The sequence below is a fragment of the Schistocerca gregaria genome, chromosome 1 (genome assembly GCF_023897955.1).
Source record: "Schistocerca gregaria isolate iqSchGreg1 chromosome 1, iqSchGreg1.2, whole genome shotgun sequence".
Classification (NCBI taxonomy): domain Eukaryota; kingdom Metazoa; phylum Arthropoda; class Insecta; order Orthoptera; family Acrididae; genus Schistocerca; species Schistocerca gregaria.
Genome location: NC_064920.1, coordinates 1,013,064,464 through 1,013,084,062, shown reverse-complemented (window position 1 = coordinate 1,013,084,062; position 19,599 = coordinate 1,013,064,464). Strand labels below are relative to the sequence as shown.

Genomic DNA, 19,599 nt, shown 5'->3' with positions numbered 1-19,599 from the left:
CAGTACAACACACAAATGAGTTTCTTTTCTTGAGACTGCAAACACCCAGATGTATCTTACTTATCAAGGAAGTGTCAGTAACAGTCTGCAGCACTAAAATATTCTGAAGACTTATCCAATGACAGTCCTTTAATTTCATGTGTAAAAATTGCTGCTCAAAGTACTTTGCTCACTGAGAAGCAACTTTCAGTTTTCTAGTGGGGAGTTTCCCCATAGAGATTTTTCACACTTGGTATGTCCTATCTGTTCTCCAGGCGATCGTCAGTATCATGTAAAAGCTTAAAATAATGTTAGGTCTAAAGTTTCACTCATTTTATTGTGTTTCCTTGTGTGTAATTTTTGCACTGTACAATGCCAAGCAAAATATATAACGAACTGAAAAGAATGCATTTGCATTTGTTATTGTACAATGAATGGATCACACCCACTTTCAAAACATCAGGAATCAATATATATTAAAATGCAATTTTCTTTAGCTTCAGGCTTTTTCAGTCAAGTTTACCACTATCACCTCTGAAGACAACATGCAACAACATATCTCAGCACTTCACACATGAACACTACCAATAAAAATGAATAGGGGACAGGATGAAAAACTCGATCCTCCTTTGAACATTGTACTATTACAATAAGCTCTGTTAAATTAATTTACCATAAGCCACAGCCTATGATGCATTATGCATCATTTGCCTACTCCAGGGTATGCCCCAAGTTCCAGTCCACTGAAGTTTGGTAAATACAGAAATTCCATTATCTAGTTACAAATAGTTAGCTATTGTCAACAACAGCTAGTTACTGAACAAAATTTACTTGATGCCGACACTTAAAAGCCTATATTCTAAATGAAATTTCTGCAAATTGTTAATCATGCTACTCTTACAGCAACGCACCTCTCATTTCGATCAATGCAAAGTGGAGGGTGCTGAGGTCTTCTGGTATGCAATTTAATACTAGGTTTACAAATGAACAATCTTTACTGATATATACATACAAAACTTGCCGAATTAATTACAGTTTCATTTCGAAATCACAATTTACATCAGAACATCAATATAAACAAAACTTATTTATTAAAAGTGGTGCACTATCTAGTTGCATCCACTGCAGAGCTCACATGTATCTGAAAGTTATTTTAAAAGAATACTATGGAGCAAGGAAAAATAAGTGACTAAAAACCAATACTAAGCAGGATGCATCATCAAAACATATCAGAAAAAAAGGTTTTAAAGTGTAATAAATAGTACTGTTCTCAAAATCTATCCCTGATAAATAATTTAACTAATTAATGTTCAATGTTTATTAACAAGATCATAAGTTTCATACATGTCCACTTTAGATGGAGTATGGAGAAAATGTACAATGAGAAAAATTAATATGGGCTCCACATTTGATGTTAAAAGTAATCAAAACCTGGTGCCTTCTTCGCATTCTGCACCACACATTGTTATTTTTCTTGTTCTTTGAAGATCACAGCACTAGTAGCTCCCACCTTAAGTTAGGATTAGAATGGGAGGGCAATGCTATGATAAGTAAATTAAGATGGAACCATGAGACAGCAATGATCAAGTAAACTGGATACAAGATAATGGCAGCAAAATATTTTTACTAACTATATCTGACTTGCATACACAATAAGGGCATACCAAAAGGTGACAGAAGGACAGAGGAACTTCCTGTGACCGGGCATAAAGTAAGTTCCAACATACAATTCCCAAGCCTTTCCTGCCTTGACTGATCAAGTCTCTCGAAATATTTCAACAACATATCACATTTTAAAAAGAAGAAAATCATAGCTAAGTCTAACACCACAAAATAAATCAGGCATTCTTCTTCATTAAAACCACAGAAGTTTAAGTGAAAATTATTCAGTAGGACCAATTGCATTTCCCTTTCATATTTCTCAAAAAGTAAAAGCTGTGGAGCTTTCTGCTGAAATGCTAGCAACGGTCAGAATCAAAACACCAGTGTCAGGAAGTCCCTTAAGTTGCTTGAAATCTTTTGTTGTTTCATGTTCTATTGTTTTTTGGAAATTAACCGACAGCTGATTTTGGTGAGCCGGGCCGCTGCTGGTGTTGAGAGCATCACATAGCATATTTCCGCGTCCACTCTCTTGCCAGTTCATTATATTTTTCCCTATCTGTTTTGTATATCCTAGCTATCTCTGGCACTAGTGGATCATCTGGATTAGGATCACACAAAAGAGAGCATATGGACAGTAAAACTGAAAAAGAAAGGACATACAGAATCAGAAAAAAAATCACTATGTCTAGCCTTCTAATTAATTTTAATACAAGTAATTCATAAATATTAAGCAAGCTTACCTTTTGATATAGTAAGCGCTGGGGACCACTGCGATCTCAAAATATCCAAACAGATACTGCCATTGCTATTTATATTAGGGTGATATATTCTTGTCGTAAATGCAACCTACAACAGACAATTATTTATGTAAAAGCTTATTTTCCTGCATTCACAAAATTTAGCTTCCATTTCAGTACTGAAAAGATTCACATCTTTCTGTGATACACAGATTTATGATTAATCAAAATCTGGAACCTACTTTTTGTTAAATGACAGCTTCATTATCAAAGTAGTGAGACATCACTACAAAATGCACATGGAAATTGACTAAACCGATGTGAATGTCTAAAGCCTACTTACATTTCACAAAAAGCTTGCTTAAACTGTATCAAAGAAATATCTAAAAGTAAAAATTCAAATTAATATGCTCACTAATGTACAGCCATCACCACCTACAAAATTTTATGTACAGTCCAACTGAGAAGAATGAATTTGACAGAAATGAGACGGAGTAATGTTGCCCAAACATGTATATGCTGTTCGGGAAACATTTTCATGAATGTGATGGCTACATAGTTAACACTGACAAAGAGGTTCTAGCAATGTAATCATATTAAATTTGCAAACTTCTTCAGTACTAAGTTGGCCTGGTGATCTAGTGATCAAGTGTGAGCCTGGAGGTTTTACAGCCACAGAACTGAATCTCACTCAAGATGAATTGTTCAGTCTGCATTTACAGCAGGCTTCACCTACATGATGTGAGGATACGACAGGAAAAATGTGTGGTTCAGATTCCGCATGAAACTGTAGGTCTTTTCCCTGGTATCATTACTACAGTACGTTATGAGCACCAAAGTAACAGAAGTGGCATCCAATTATGATAACTTTGAAACTGGTGTCTTAACATTTCCCTCAGGCTCTTTGTCAACCAAGGAATATTAATTTGCTTTCTTCAGTGCAATGATACTATCCAAAATAGTATTTGTCAAACTGTTCATGTGTCCATTGGATTAATACTGGTATTGTGCATTCAATTACTGAAATGTTTCTCATAACACACGATTCACTAAGTCAGTTAAAGCATCACCAACAGTTTAAATTAATGGCTTGTAATGTGGATGTGACTCATGCTTTGTTTCCTCACTGTCCACCTCCCCAAAACAATTCTTTGAAACAGCCTACTATAATTACATGACAAGTTACACAGCCCAATTTTTTTACACACAAGAGTAATTCAACTAATAGCATTTAATACCATCTAACAGTAGGAAGTCCCCCATGTTATTTTTGGACTTACTGTGAACACAAAACAATCATTTCAACAGTAAGCACCACGAACAAATGCTAGTTATTTTTAACACTCTCCCAAACCTGTTGCACCTAACAGCAAAGTGTTCTTTTTAATGCAGCATCTTAATGCCCGACATCAACACCACCTGCTAACAATTGCCTCACTAATTGTACAATATGAATTTGTACCGACTCAATTATTTGAAGTATAACAATTTTAAACCAATTTCAAAAAACAGCAGAATGATTTTAAGCACAACAACTCTGAAAACTTCGAGGTATTTCAATAACAGTTCCATAACACTTCAAAATTAATATATCATGGTGCACATTGTCTGGAGGAATGAAAATCAAGATTTCACAGAACACATCACACTAAAAGTTTACATAGTACACAGCATATCGTGAAAAATATTGCACAAATGCAATACAGAATTACTCAATACTTTAAATGCCTGGTTTCAGAGACATTAACCTGCAGTTTAAAAGAAATTTATATGCGGCTTGCAGGGCCAATTTGTATGTACAATGAATTACAAAGCTGCACTTCGTCAATAGTTTGGACCGTTAGCCATACACTTGGGATGCAGGAAAGTGAACGTCATCTCATACTTTCAATACGACAAAGTTTAGTAGTTTGGATAGCATTACATGAGCAAAAACTTCTGACTTCGAAAGAAGCTACTAAATGATGGAGATGCAGCAGTGCTTTTGGTCTTATCATGATCAATTCTCTTTACAAGAACTTTGTGGAAAAAAAGGGTGAAAGCAGAAAGGGACGAACTTCAAAACTACTTAACTCGGCATCAATCAGACAATTGCATTATTGTGAAATGCAAAGTTGCTACTCCCCATATAGCGGAGATGCTGAGTCGCACAAGCACAATAAGAAGACTGTCACAAATATAGGTTTTGGCCAGTAAGGCCTTCATCAAAATTAAACCACCTACCCACCCACATACATTTTCATGAGGGCCGTACTGGCCAAAAGCTATATTTGTGACAGTTTTTATTGTGCTATTTCCAACTCACCATCCATCTGCTATATGGCGAGGAGCAGCTTTCCTTTTCGCAATACTGTTACATTCTATCCTGTATTTTCCTTGTTTAAACATTTGCATTACTAATTATATAAAACAGGCAAGATAGTTTCAGGGAACCAGACACTTTACAGGCACTGGCACAAGTATATGGAGAGGAAAAAAAAAAGTCAAGTAACTGGTGCTTATTTTCTAGAGAACCATAAACCCCAATCAAAAGTTTTTTTCCCCACAGCAACAAAGGCTTGTGCTGTATTTACATTTTATGTCTTTCACAGGCCCAATTTTGTAATGGGACTTAGGTTTGAAACTGGTTCAGTCTCTCAGATCTCAACTTTCTTTCAACTGAAACCACACTTCCTCCTATCTATTTACCTTTGTCAATTTCTCTGAATTTCTAATTTGTCTTTTTAAATTATCTACATTTTTCTTTGTGATTGCTGTCGTTACTCATCCCATTACATTGCCAATTCTAATTAGAAGCTAGTCTCCCGCATCTCCTTGGTACATATTTGTTGGATCATGTTTTGATTACACCTCTTAGTATTTTATGAACAATATGTATTAAAAAACATGAATCTTTTTGGGAAAGAATTTTATTTACATTGATGTCACATCAGATGTACACCTGTACTAGCACTTTCTCCAATCTCTAACACTTCTAAGAACTGCCTTTGGGGTAGTTTTTCACTCCCTCAAGTATATGTTTTAGCTTATGAAATAGTAACCTATTAAAGTTTTATTTTATGAAAAACCACATAATGCCATTCTTGGCAAATACAGATGCTGAAGCATTATTACATACTGCTTCTGATCAAAAATCCATGAACAAGCATCAGTGTGTGATTATGTGGATTACTGTGAAGCAAAACTACAACTATTGTCAAAAAACTAAGCAGGTTCTTTCGGGTTACTTCAGGCAAATGGTGTTGAAACTTGCATTATTACTCATTTGACTTTGTGATAAAAGGTGGTAGTGTACGATGTCCTTAAAAATCAATGAGTGAGCATAACCCCCTCCCCCCCCCCCACACACACACCATTAAATTGTCAACTCTTTTCGGTCTTGGGAACCCCAAAATGTTTATTTTGATGACACCCTCAGTTTCAACATTGTATCTGTACATGCCCTGTACATGCCTACTGCATTATGACATTTCAAATGTTGTGCTTCATTGACGATTTCATTACAGACTGCTAGGCAACTTTCCTCCCCCCCCCCCTCTTCAAAATTCAATGGTCTTGCAAACTAATTTTGCGACCATACATTTCATACCTAGAACACTTGTAGAAATCTAATAGCAAGAGCCAACTGAAAAGCCAATATCAAGAAATTTTCCAACTGATTAGGGGATTGTTCATAAACTTACGTTCCGACACTGGCAAGGATCTGAGCCCTCCACAGGTTTTATCCAGATGACTGGACGATTGATATAGTATTACCACTACATATCTCACTGACATCACCTTTTCATGATATACCACATTCATCGGAAGAGACATGTCCCTACCTTAATAACTGCCCCCCTATAACTACAATGCATCCACCAATCATCAACCAAACTCTTTGGTCAACGTGTCTCCCCCACCATCACACCACTAATCCACCTGTGAACAGTCATGAATTACATGCTGTCAGATGCATCACTGTGTGTGTGTGTGTGTGTGTGTGTGTGTGTGTGTGTGTGTGTGTGTGTGTGTGTGTGTGTGTGTTGGGCAGGTACTACACACAATGGAGCAGTTCCATGACAGCTTCGTACATCATGAGCAACACTAACAAATTACTTTGCAACCCCCCCCCCCCCCCCCCAAACATATGGCTAAATACCCAGGGAGAATAAAATTAAATTTCTTTCACTTTTTCTATGACTTCGGCAGCTTGTGCTTGAGTACCCAGGGCACTCATCTTCATGACTGTTTTGTAACACTTATACCACTCTTAAATCCAAATTTTACTCATACTTGTCTCATGAATAGCAATTTGACATTTCTAAAACTTTGCTGCATTTTGTTCTGGTCTTGTATGAAAGTTTAATACAAATTCTCTTAGCAACTTTTAAACGAAGTAGATAATTGCAGATACTACCAGAACACATGCCACTTGTGTGAGCTGACAACGTAATATCCCACAGGGCTGAACCTGCATAACTACTTCAGACATAAATAGATTTCAGCTTCATCCACAGTGTGGATGAAGCCCAACCAACAGGCGTTACATTCACTGATCAAAAATGATAGTGCACTGAGAACGGCTATTTTCTAGCTGAAATCTAGATCTGCCAATAAAATTTAGAAAAGACAATCGATAGCTCAAATCTATTATTTACAAGGCAATATAACAGTCACAGAGTGCAACAGCCTTCTGAATGGAAGGTAACCTGACTTCAGAAGTTATTAACACCACGAAGAACATCACAATGTACAACACTCTGAATTACAGTATTCCCATTACATTCTGCATTTGCATCATATTTCTGTTATGTTATTTGTTCGGAAAATGGTTTTACATGATAGTGTTGGCAAGCTACTGGCATTACCAAAGCTGTACCAACACCAAGACGCTGCCAAAAAAATTTTTCTGCGTGACTGGCTTTGGTAACCATGCAAAGCAGCTGGGCCAGGTTCACTTTTCCTCTCATACATGCGAACTGTAGGGTGGAAGGTTATATAAGTCTTTCGAAGTTGTTGAAGTCACTGAATGTGTAACAGAAATAGGCTATTTTTAATGAAAGTTGTGGTAACCAACTTTTAGCACAGTTCAAGCTCTAGGTTACAATGGGATGTTGTAATTGGATTTTGAGTACATGCTTTTCAACACTGTGCACTCCACTATGCACCACTTACAAAAATCAAACTGAAGCAGAAGAGAGATTTTCAAATTTGTGATAGGGCTGAAAGCATTTGTGCTTGAATGTACTGCAGGGGATCAAACTTTTGGTTTTGTGAAGTTAAAATGTTTGACAGACACTAAAAGAGCAAATACAAACTTTAGAGTGTGTCCGTATGTCAACTCAAGGTGAGAGACCTACCTTTAACCTTAGACCAGTCATGAAGGGAACTGGCACATTCAATTACAATGTAAAAATTTTAAGCATAATCTGGTGGATCTTCCTGATCTAGACATGCCTTATACAGTCAGGACAAGATCATTTTTACTTTTTCCAGTCAATAGGTCATTATGCTGAATTAATTTACAAGTTAGTGCTGGAGTGTTTTACATGCCACTTCTGCTACAACTTGTCTTTTCCTAGATTTCAATGTGTATTGCTAAACAACAATATTACACATGCTTAACTTTCTTTGTAACAGGTTAAGTCTACAGTGTTTTGGGACATTTAACTCATTGTCAGTGGGAACATTTATTCAAGTATATGAAAGTGGTGAGGAAATTTGGGCAGATTGTACGTTTCTGTATTTCATTAGAATTGTATTGCGTTAACTATTTCACATGTATCAAAAATAGAACATATTTTCTTTCTCTTCAATCTCCACATTTAAAGACAGTAACAGATAAAAAATTTAAATCTATTGTTTGTTTCAATGTGTCTTTCAGAACAGCACAATTACCCGAGACAATGTTTACATTCAGTATGACTATGTACACTTTCCTTTCCTACCTTACATTCACAATTCACATTTAATTGCTACCCAGGTAAACCATGCCAGCACACTTTAGTTGCCCACAACCTTTTTAACAGTTGTGACCCCTCAAGAGCATTCACTATCCAGCAGAGCTTCATTCAACAAAACTTAACATACACAGATATGAAATAGCTCATTACATCAGGGACTGTGTGATGATGCAATGAAGTGGTTACACCATGTCAGAAGTGTGCAGAATTTCATGGAATATGACTGCTTTATTGTGTCCATAACTTGAGGGGAATATGGGATTCTTTAATTTTTTGTTTTAAATCTGACCTTATACCTTTCTGAATCTAAGATTTCAATGTATAATTCTTCTGGCACAAATATCAATTTTAACCATTTTATGAACAGCAGGAAAGGGAACTAACAAAGGCACAACAGACACTAAGAACAACATTACCAGAAGGACTTGCCTAACAAATGTCAGACCATTGATACTGCACATGGTTACTGGGATTTAAATGAAGCAGAAAATATACATAGCAAGAAAAAATTAATATAGTAGATAGCAGTGTGTGTCTGTTCATACAGATCTCTGTTGCCAGTGTGTGGTTTGAAAACATAGCTGATAATGTGATCAAACTAATCCCTATTAAAATGAGACTTAGCACTTTCTTCCACTGATCCATCGAGCTGTGCCAGATGCAACAGCTTACATTCCTACAGAATTTCCTATCAGATGCTGTATTTCAAAATATGACATACAAACATATGCCATGCACTACTGATTGAAGAGTAACTTTCGTCCCTTCCCACGGTTTGCTTTATCCCATTAATTTGCTGAAGTTTGAGGAATACAAATCAGTGGTAGAAGATGTGGCAGAACTAAATTTTTTTACGATGCCCACTACTTACAACTCTACCCATAAACAATGTCCATTTGGTACCTTATACTATCAGTCCGAGCCTATTACAGTACCTTCGTACTACTATGAAAAATGTCGAGTCCAAAAGAATCAACGCCAGAACTAAAAAACCCATTTACATAAATCCATCCTATATTACTGCATTTTCCACATATCTGTTGACAAATGCACACTTTTCAGTGTATGTCACAACCAAAACTCTTAAGGCATTTGCATTAAATTAAGAGGCTGAACTGGCATTCTCAAATTACAGATCTAAATCCATAAGCCCTGCAACTATTGTGATATAGTAAAATTTTTTAGATAAAAATGACCAAAAGTTGACTTTTTGTTCAAAAATTATGTGGCAAGTAGTACACAGAAGTCTAAGGATAATTGTTTTCCACTGAATCCCGTTACAGAGAAACAGTTGGGCACATTGACAATGGCCTCACAGTAATTTTGCTACCTTAGGAAGCTTGTCAACTATAGTAAGTTTCATAAGAAGCCCAAGTGACTTACATCAGCCTTTGTGTGGCTCAAAAAGAAGTGAGATGTTTAGCCATAAGCTTCTACTCCTTTATTTCAGGAATGTCAGAATACAAGCAACTCCAAGAACAAACAAATCTTGTGTGACAACTAGCCCATAGAACAATTTTTGAATGTATAATGTATATGTTTTTCACTTGTCTATGGGACATAGAAGTAACTAGCTATGGTTATCAGCAAGTTGAACTATAAAATTATGACTGGGGTTTATGTAAAACCCTTCTCTTACCTTTGGAGGTTTAAATGGATAATCTGTAGGAAAATGAATTGTTAGGAAGAATACACCTCCCTGGTACGGGCTGTCTGGCTGTAACAAATATAAAAATTTGAGTACACAATGTTACCCACAAGAGATGGATTAAACATAGTTAACATTTCATAATTTAATTCTTCACTAGTACATTAACAAAACTGAAAGTCTTAACTAAAGCATTATTCTGAATATCAAAAGGAAAATTACAGAATTTTCAGGTAGTAATACTGGCCAGTACTTGCCTTCACACAGACGTCAGAGGGCCATGAAAGTACACGTTACCCCATCTTCAGGCAAATTACTCCTTTCACTTACACTTTAAGGAAGAGCAAATATCCTTGCAATGAGATGGGTGACTGATGCTGAATGCCATGAAAACCCCTGTGATATTTGCCTAGATAATAACGGGGTAACCTTGCCGTGGGTCCCTGGTCACCCAGGAATTAATGTTAAACATAGGTTGTCAGAATGAAATTTTCACTTTGCATCAGCATGTGCACTGATATATAAGATAGAGCACTACACCACAAAAGGCAAAGGTCCCAAGATTAAGTCTGTCTGGAACCACTTTTAATCTGCCACGAAGTTGCAAGCATATGTTGGCCAGGGCTGGGGCAATGACTATTTCCTGAACTGGAATCTGATGTAACCCTAACAAACTAACTGGAGGTAGATTGAAATCGTAGATCTACTGACAGCCCATGGGAAATATGGTTATAAGCAGAAAAATAGCTCTTACATGCAGACTGTGATCTGGGTAGGAAACTGCATCACAATATTCTAATACTAAGCATTGAAAAATTGTCAGTGACTACAGCAGAAACTGTGCCTACCAGATCTACCAAAGGAACTTACAACCATTCAAAGGTACCGGTTAGCTCTTTTAGAATAAGAAGGGGGGAGAGGGAGGGAGGGAGCGCACCCAACCACGAATTGTTACGGTATGGGCAGCAGGAGAGCTGGGATTACTGGTCAGTCTATCAATGGGATGCATACACTACCAGTAAATATGTACTATATGTGCAAACTAAGTTGACACTAGGTGCAGTGGCTGATGGGAGCAATTGTAAATGAGGAATGGCGTATCAAGTTCACATGCGTGTTATCCTAAACTGTATCAGGTTCCAGTAATTCAAAACAAATCCCTGTCCATTCAATAATAAAATTATATCTCTGGCTACTGGAAAAAGTGACAGCAGGGATAAAACAAGAGATGTAAGTTTTAGATGTTAATCTAAGTTTTTTCTGAGTAGCATTTGTTTTGGAAACTGGAAAAGAATCTTGATTGGAACACTGCATTAAAATCCTACTATAAATTGAAAGGTCTGTCACAAGATATTCTCCTGAACTCATCTTACTGATCATGATACTATTAAACCATTTTATTAGTGCTGTACTTCCGAGTTTGAAATTTTGTGGCCTCTAGAAAATAGTCAAGGACGGGATTTGACTCTCCCAAAATAGGTAGTACACAAGTTAATAAATTTCAGAACATAGCTGTTTGTCAAGCAAGCTGACTAATCAAATCGGACATTATAGCTTAGTTGATTGTTTCCGTGTTATAAATCGGAAACAGTTTTTTTATGCCACTTACATTTACCAATGGAAATGATTCGTAAATATGACAACTGTTTCATATTCTGATTCTACACTGAACTAGTCTGCAGTAATTTCAAATGAAATGAAGGCAGGGACATTCCTCATGTTAAGACCATGACGAAGCACTGCTGTGTTTAAACCAACATATCGCAAGGTCTTTAAACACCATTTAAACACATCTTTATTAATATGAAATGACACCAAATTTATGATCAACAAACAAAATGCATAGTAAAACTTTATGTTTGCGAACAGTTCCACCAGTTTTGGTTCAGTCACTGATGCAAAGCTTTTCACATGTAACAGTCCTAGAATGGCTTGCCAACTGCCAGGTTGGAACTAGCAGCTTGTTTCACATTGCTGTTTTACATCTATTCCATTATGAAAATTAATTATTGGTGGCAAATAGCAGTGAACCCAACAAAACCTGGGACTAAAGAAAATTTTAAAGATATCAGCATGTATTTCTTCTCAACTGAAGAGAACTCTCCCTCCCTCCCCCTTTTCTGATTTGTATCCCAGTGAATAAAATTAACAAAATAAATATCCCCTGTGACATTACTTCGAAAAGGCTATAGCACAGAGTTTCAAATTCTAAGTCTTATTCTGAAAAGAATATCTACAAAATAATGTTCTAACCATGTTTTCTTTTCCCACTTAAAAACGGTGCAAGTGATAAATGAGTCTCCGTATGGAAGGAAAATTTACTATTGTGAGAAACTGCAGCATCTTTTAACACTTTACTAGTAAATCACAAAAACTAAATGAATTTTTACTGTATCTGACAGACTTGTTGGTACATTGACAAGAGAAATTTTTAATCATAATTGTACACAAGATGGAAGTTTAAACTGAAGAAGTTTTGCACCACTGGTTTTGGAACAGCACCCATAGTAAACTGATATGAGCAGTGTAAAAATTACAGTCACTAACAGGGGGCTAGTGTGCATTTGCAAACAAGTGTACTAGCACCAAATCGTGCTTCAATACCAATGTATTTTCAATTACACTCCGATAACCTCCACAAATAATTTCTTTACTCTTCTTCCTGCATCACTTGACAATATTTTATACGAAATATTTTGATGAAAGCGTTCAATGATTTCCAGAATAACGAATGCTTCATTACATCTTGACACGCCATTCTGATAAACAGGCATCTCAACTGCTCGTGTGGCAGCTCACAATATGAAGTATTACACATGAGAAATTTTCAGTTTTAAAAAGTTACATAGTTGAAAACTGGTAGTAGTAAGTAATGGTACCTAGATTCTTACAAGATTAATTGTTGCATCCATTCAGAGATGGAATCTACTAGCTCCCTCAATCATATTTCACTACTCTTAAACCCATGTCACAATGGATGTTTTGATCAAACACTCATTTACTTGGAGAACAGTCAGTAGAAAGAACATAGGTGATGTACTTACTGGTCCCATTATTGTGGCCTGCCAGTGGAACACTGCAAAAGAAACGATCAACATAAGAATCAGAAACTAAGAATTTAATCAGTAAACTACAGGCTATGTAAGTTCATGCATGAAAAAAACTCTACTAAGATTTCTCAATGTTTAACATCTATTCAAATAAGAGCAGAACATTACTTGTATCTACTTTTTCCAAATATTACACAAAATAAACAATAATACCAACTAATCTGAAGCAATTAGGCCTACACATTGCTAGGGAAATTAACCCTCTCCGAATTCACTCTGAATGCCGTTACAACTGTGTTGTAACTTAAAGTGCAGGTATTTTAATGACACTAAGGGAGTAGCAAGTAATTTGAATTCAGAAGGAGTTAACTTTTTTTTCCTCTTTATCTCTCTCTGGGTCTTTAGTTCAGACAACAGGACACTAAAGTGGCTCACATTTATCCAGTTATTTCAACTAATCATCACACTGATTTAAGCTGTGCATTATCAAAAAGTACTAACTGTCCCATCTGTTAAGACGGATTTTGTGGCACGTCATTTTAGAAAGAAAAAAACTCAAAATATAGAAGCTATTTTATTAGCTCTTTTACAACCTTTAAAATTTCAATATTTTCAAGTGACTATCAGAGTAAGCAAATGTCACTGCACGATATGTCAACTTCTCTGGTAGAGTATCACTGCTACAACAAAGAGTCATACAGAATTGGGGGGGATGTTAGAATTACTTGCGAAAATTAATTTTCAACGCTATTGCTCACCCGCCTACACATTTTAGACACCGCACATTTTGTACGACAGCTTTTGATTTCTTTAATCACATTTAAATTAGCCAATTTTTTTGTAAATACTGTAATCAAGTAATAAATTATGTCTAATATACAGACAAAAACTTACAATCATCGCCCACAGGTCCTGCTGAGCATTGTGCTGGAGGATCTCTACCCAGGTCTTGCAGTTCCTGAAACAAGGGCCGTGCATGTCAAATTATGAAGCCCATGTATAGCTAAAAATAACCAACGGCATGTTATTTGTCACAAGAGTTTATTCTAAAAGGCAGGTGCCCAAATTCACAATACTACACGAAGACATGCTAAACCAAGTCTGTATTATCAGATCACAGCAGCGTATACTATAAAACCCTGGAACACCAAACCTTCAAATCACCTCCCACGTTGTTCAATCGTTCAGCTCTACAACCAAGTAGAGTCTTACTTTACTGTACGACCTACCGAAAAGTACACTTCCTGGTTGGTTAAGAAGCACTTGCAAGGCACGCCGATTTCTACTATGATCTTAATCAGGAACAGAGAATAATATCAACTTTAGGCACTCACTTGAGTGCACAATCTACACTGTTCATAATGATAACTCCACCACTTTTGTCACCTGCCATCACTATCACAACGTGCTTTACGAATTTCGAAGTATATGAGGTTCACATTGTAGGCACAAAATCGTTACTGTAGTAACACACGTCCGCAGCGCGTAAACTAGTTGTTTATAACTTATGAACAGTACACATGTGCAGACATAGATTATTTACCTTATTAATTCGTTTTAACGCCATTTGACGGGCTGTGTATTATATATTTCTGGTTTGAAACCAGACAATGAAACCGCTAGCCAAAGACCTTTGATTGGGTAAGTAAGATGGCTGCTTTCTAATTCTAACGCGATGATACACAGCTAGTCAAGCTGAATCCTGCACTTTCACAGAAGTAAGACAAAAATCACCGATTAACCACTGAAAACAACGCACACCAACAACGTCAATTAATATGATTTATATATTGATAACCACTGCTCCAAAACGATATGACATTTCTCCTCTTTCATATGTTCAACAACTCAGCAATGATAGTGCTTCCTTTCCGCTTGAGACTTCACGTCTGTCCGGCACCACATTCGAAGCTTCACTACGAGAGGGCAGTGATGTTTATACCGACCAGATAGTTCTGCTGCCGCCCGACAGAGTACACTTTATAAAGAGCGTCTTTGACAGAAGACTAGTTACGATTTAGGGAGTACTTCAGAATTTTTAGTGAGTTAGGTTCTTAGATAATTCTTGAATTATGTTGAGTTTACATTGCACTATGCCTTTTATAACAGTGCAGGCAATTTTAATGTAAATTTATGAGGAGTGGAATCTCTCTCTACCTCACACGCACATTCGTTTCAAGCAATATTCTCTTCCTCCTTCCAAATACCTGTAAATTCTGCGAATCCACATTAATTTAATGAAGTTAATTTCTTAGAAAATTTCACCTGGTTGCACACAGGAGCAGCGGTAGCGATATAAGTCCACAAAAGGTAACTTCGAAGCTCCTACAATTTATTGAAATTCTATATGAACAATACTTTCAGTACCAACAAATTACTATTATATTAGTATATACTATTCATTCAACGTATGCCGTGCATTATCGTACGAGTTGCTAAACTTTCGTATTTCGACGACTAAAAATAAGGAAGCTGTAGACACTGGATTTGTTGCTGTAATATTATGAACGTAAGGCATTTTTATCTGATAGCACATACGTTTTCTATAGTGCTGTAAAGAGAACCAAATTTTTTACTGTTATATTTTGTTGTATACTTAACGAAGGTCATCGAAATGAGAGCAGGTCGGTGCGAAATCTATAGATCTGATGTAGTACCGCATGTCATTCTAGAAAATACATTTGCATTCGCTTGACCGGAAGGAACACACCAACGAAGAAATCATTGTCACTGCCACTTCCCATAGTCTGCTCAATTACGTCCATCTCTCATTTGTTATTTGAGACTAAAATGTATCACTTCTGAGGTGTAATTTACGTAGTTCGTGGGACGGAAAATTTACCATTGCTAACCTAAGTCACACAATTACCTAAAGTAATCATTGTACTGTACAGCATTAACAATATTTTTTTCTACAGTTATGTCCTTCCACTTTTCCTTTGTCTAAAACTGAGGTGGTGGATTGCATCATAACTCTTTTACGGTCTACCTCATTCACCCGCTCATCAGTCTTCCAAAAAGGCAGTTCACCTGAAAAACAATTAGCACTCGTTCATTGTCTCCAGATTATCGGGCATTTAACATCCCACTGAAACAAAGAATGAGTTCTCCCATTTTTCTGTTGTCGCTGTAGCAATGTTACATATTACTGTCCAGCATCACAACCACCTACCTCCATTTAAAAGGTGTGCATTAGGCACAGGATGTTGCTATGGTCTGCGGCTCGAAGAATTGGTCTGATGCGGGTCTCCACGCTAGGCTATGCTGCGGAAGCCTACAACGTAATATCATTTTCGTAAAGGTCCTGTACTCGTTTTGATTTTAATTGAATACGCTGTTAGACGTATTTAATGAGAGAGAGTTTGGGGCGTGTGTTGAATATGTTCGTCTATGCCAGGAATTCTCGAACTTTTATTCTGACGGAACATTTTAACAATACTTTGACAGAACACCGCTTTTATTTTGAAGGATAATAAAATTTTTAAAAAATGACAGAAACTTGGTTTATTCAGTGATAACCTCAATCTTAAAACGTAATTAATAACACAGAAATAACAAAAACATTAAAAAATAATTAGTTTCGACAAAAAGTCGCGGAACGCAGTTTGGGAAACCCTGCTTTATACAAGATAGTTATTATTCTGTCTTTAACTACTTGTTCGGGTGTGGTGTTCGTTATTCACAAGTATGCTACTCTTTCTGTTTTATGTCCTATCCTTGCTTTTAACTGTAGACTTTTCTTCAGTGTCTCTTGCATTATTGGAAGAACAAGTCTGCAAAGAAGGCAGTCGGTGATTCTACCCTACCGTCAACAGGGGCAACTTTGTGACTTCAATTTTCTTTCAACTACTGCGATGCACCATAAACCATTAATCTCGATTTCTAATTTCATAATTTTCGCTACATGACAAATTATTTAAAAACCGAGATATACGTTAAAACAATTGCAAACAGCAATGGCAAAGTTCCCTCAGAAACGGGACAAATTTGTCAACTATGTTAAAACAATGTAAATCACCAACAACTGCCGGAGAAAAGAATATTTGAAGTATGAAAACTCTTTATTGGAAAGACATGTACATCTACATGCTCACAACATTAAAACAGGCGATTTTAAATTTATATGCTTTAGACAACAAAGAAAATTTCGAAATTTTCATCAAGAAAGTCAATTTTTTTTCGAATTTCATCGTAGGGAAGGTCAATAACACACATTGCCTTCTTCCTCATCACTGCCCAATACTGTCTGGATCCTTGATGTCTTTGAATAGAGACACTTTCTTTTCATGTTTCAAAGAGGAGTATTACACCTTTCAACTGATTTCCCATTGGTTATTTTCTTATTAACCACTTGAGAGACAGCAAGCTGCAGAGTAATATCGTTACAGTTCTGATACTTGCGACCTCTCAGCTTGGTCTCTAAACGTATTGATATAAAAAACTGAAAGATTCATTTTCTGTAGATAAGTACGGGCAATGACGAGAACAGTACAAAATTCCAGGCTGACGAAGTTGTCCCGTTTTCACTGAAATTCGTGGTGCAACCAAGGAGGACTAGAGTTTAACGTGCCGTCGACAGCGCGGCCATTAGAAACAGAGCACAAACTCGGATTGCGAAAGGACAGGGAAGGAAAGCGGCCGTGTAATTTTCAAAGGAACCATCCAGGCATTTTGTTGGAACGATTTAGCAAACTCCCGGAAAACCTGAATATCGATAGCTGGACAGTGATTTGAACCATAGTCCCGAGTGTGAGTCGAGCGAACTAAGTAACTGCTACTCCACCTCGCTCGCTGGGTACAACCATAGTGAAAAGAAACCATTTGCTGTAACGTTGCTAGACGTTATTACACTGACTGGTCAAAAGTCATGGAAAGGCACAGGATGTGGTGTTGATCGTCGTCTGTTGAAGCTTTTGCGGCGCGTTTGCTCCCGTACAATCCTGATAGAAATGGATTCCTGACCTCCCACATTCAAATCGACGACAATCTGACAAGCAGCTGACCCACGATCGCCCTGGTATGGCTCTGCGGAGATGACATGACGTCTGCTCGTTAAACACTTGTGATCGTCTTATGTGGCAGTTTACGCGTATGGAATCATTGTCTCTGCGATTCTGAGGATCCACTCTAAAAGCCTTGACATCGAAATTCCAAATTCTTGTGTAATTTCCTATCTCCAACGCATGACCGTGCGTCTTGCGCCGATTATCGTCTCACGTTCCAAATCGGCTAAATGGCGGTGTCCTGCCACGTTCACAACTGTGTGTGACGTTCTTCTTCAAGTCCCAACATACGCTGCATCTGACCGCAGCATTCGGATGTCATACATGACATAACTTTCAATGGAACAAGCTTTCCGTGTCTTATGGCCACCTAAATGGAACATAGACTATTTACTTCTAAAAGTGATTTTGAAAGACAGTTTTGTGTGTTCTATAAAGCAAAACAAGTAGTTTTTTCTCAGTTGAATGAGCAGGGCGAGATACTTTCGTAGACTACAAAAAAGAAAAAAAATACCTCTTCCAAGACGAAAGCACACACCCACGTCACAATCCCAGAAACGTGCAAAATGATAAATGTATGCGTGCGATGCGCCTCTGCTGGTTAGTTCAGAATCTTGGTAGAGCACCAATTAGTTTCATGTCCATGGATCATTTGCACGATAAGTCGTAATGATGTGTTACGAGTCGTTTTACATTGAAATAAATTTGTTACATGCTGATCATTTGCAATTTTTTATGTACATAAATACACAGATGTGAGTTAATGTTTCCTGCCTACAACCTTTTACACATTGCAATAGTAGAAACTCCTCTAAGGAGTAGAGGGGGTCGCCGAGGGGAAATTTATTTCGTTTTGTTTTCAAATTTTAGTTTGGATCGTGTCACAGAGAAAGTAATCAAACATTTTTGGTTGCAACATTGTGCGTTTGTGCACCCCTTTTGTGCTAAAGACAACCTTAACGTGGATTAATGAATATCATTTTTAATGATATTGTACTTATGTACATCATCCTTCCTTTTGAACTGCAGTAAATTATTTACAAAAAACTTCATGAGGAAATAAACGTACTGAGAAGCAGTAGTCAAAATGGCTAACTCCTTAAACAGATACCTATAAGGAGATCTTGAGTGAGCACCACGTATTATTCTTACAGGAAGTTTTTTGGGCAACGGAGACTTCCTTTCATTAAGATGAGTTACTCCAAAACATTGTTTCATTGGACATTGGACATTATAGTACGAAAATATGCAAAGTACGTCAACTTAATTATATGTCTCTCCTCAAGATTTGCAATGATTTGAGGTGCAAATGTGACTGAACTATGTTGTTTTAGGAGTTCCGAAACGTCCTTTTTCCAATTTAAATCCTCATCAGTATGAGCACAAAAAAATTTGAAGTTTCCACCCCATTTATTATTTCCGCATCATAAGTTACACTTACCATTACTGTGGTCTCTCTAATGTGCAGGACTGAATATGTTGTGTCTTCTTCAAACTGAGGGTGAGCCTATTCGCAGAAATCCCGTCAATGGTACTTTTAAGAATATTGTTTAGCATTTCTTCTGTTGTTGTATGTATGCTAGTATTGATTCAATACCAGTGTCAACCGCAAAAAGAACTAATTCTGTGTATTGT

The 19,599-nt window shown here is 36.9% G+C and overlaps 1 protein-coding gene across 1 annotated transcript; it reads right to left on the bottom strand.

Moving 5' to 3' along the window:
• Nucleotides 1-297: 297 nt before the first annotated feature.
• Nucleotides 298-14,975, bottom strand: LOC126278847 (ubiquitin-conjugating enzyme E2-17 kDa). The gene is made up of 6 exons (XM_049979126.1): nucleotides 14,505-14,975; nucleotides 13,856-13,919; nucleotides 12,956-12,987; nucleotides 9,903-9,980; nucleotides 2,322-2,427; nucleotides 298-2,221 (listed from the first exon to the last, which is right to left on the bottom strand). The coding sequence occupies exons 1-6, from the start codon at nucleotides 14,526-14,528 to the stop codon at nucleotides 2,082-2,084; spliced, it is 444 nt and encodes a 147-aa protein (XP_049835083.1). The 5' UTR covers nucleotides 14,529-14,975; the 3' UTR covers nucleotides 298-2,081.
• Nucleotides 14,976-19,599: the final 4,624 nt, after the last annotated feature.

Coding starts and splice junctions, on each gene's coding strand:
- LOC126278847 (XM_049979126.1), bottom strand. CDS start 14,528: ATGGCGTTAAAACGAATTAATAAG. Junction 12,988..13,855: donor AGGACCTGTGGGCGATGATT/GTAAGTTTTTGT, acceptor TTTCTTTTGCAG/TGTTCCACTGGCAGGCCACA. Junction 9,981..12,955: donor AGGCCACAATAATGGGACCA/GTAAGTACATCA, acceptor TATTTGTTACAG/CCAGACAGCCCGTACCAGGG.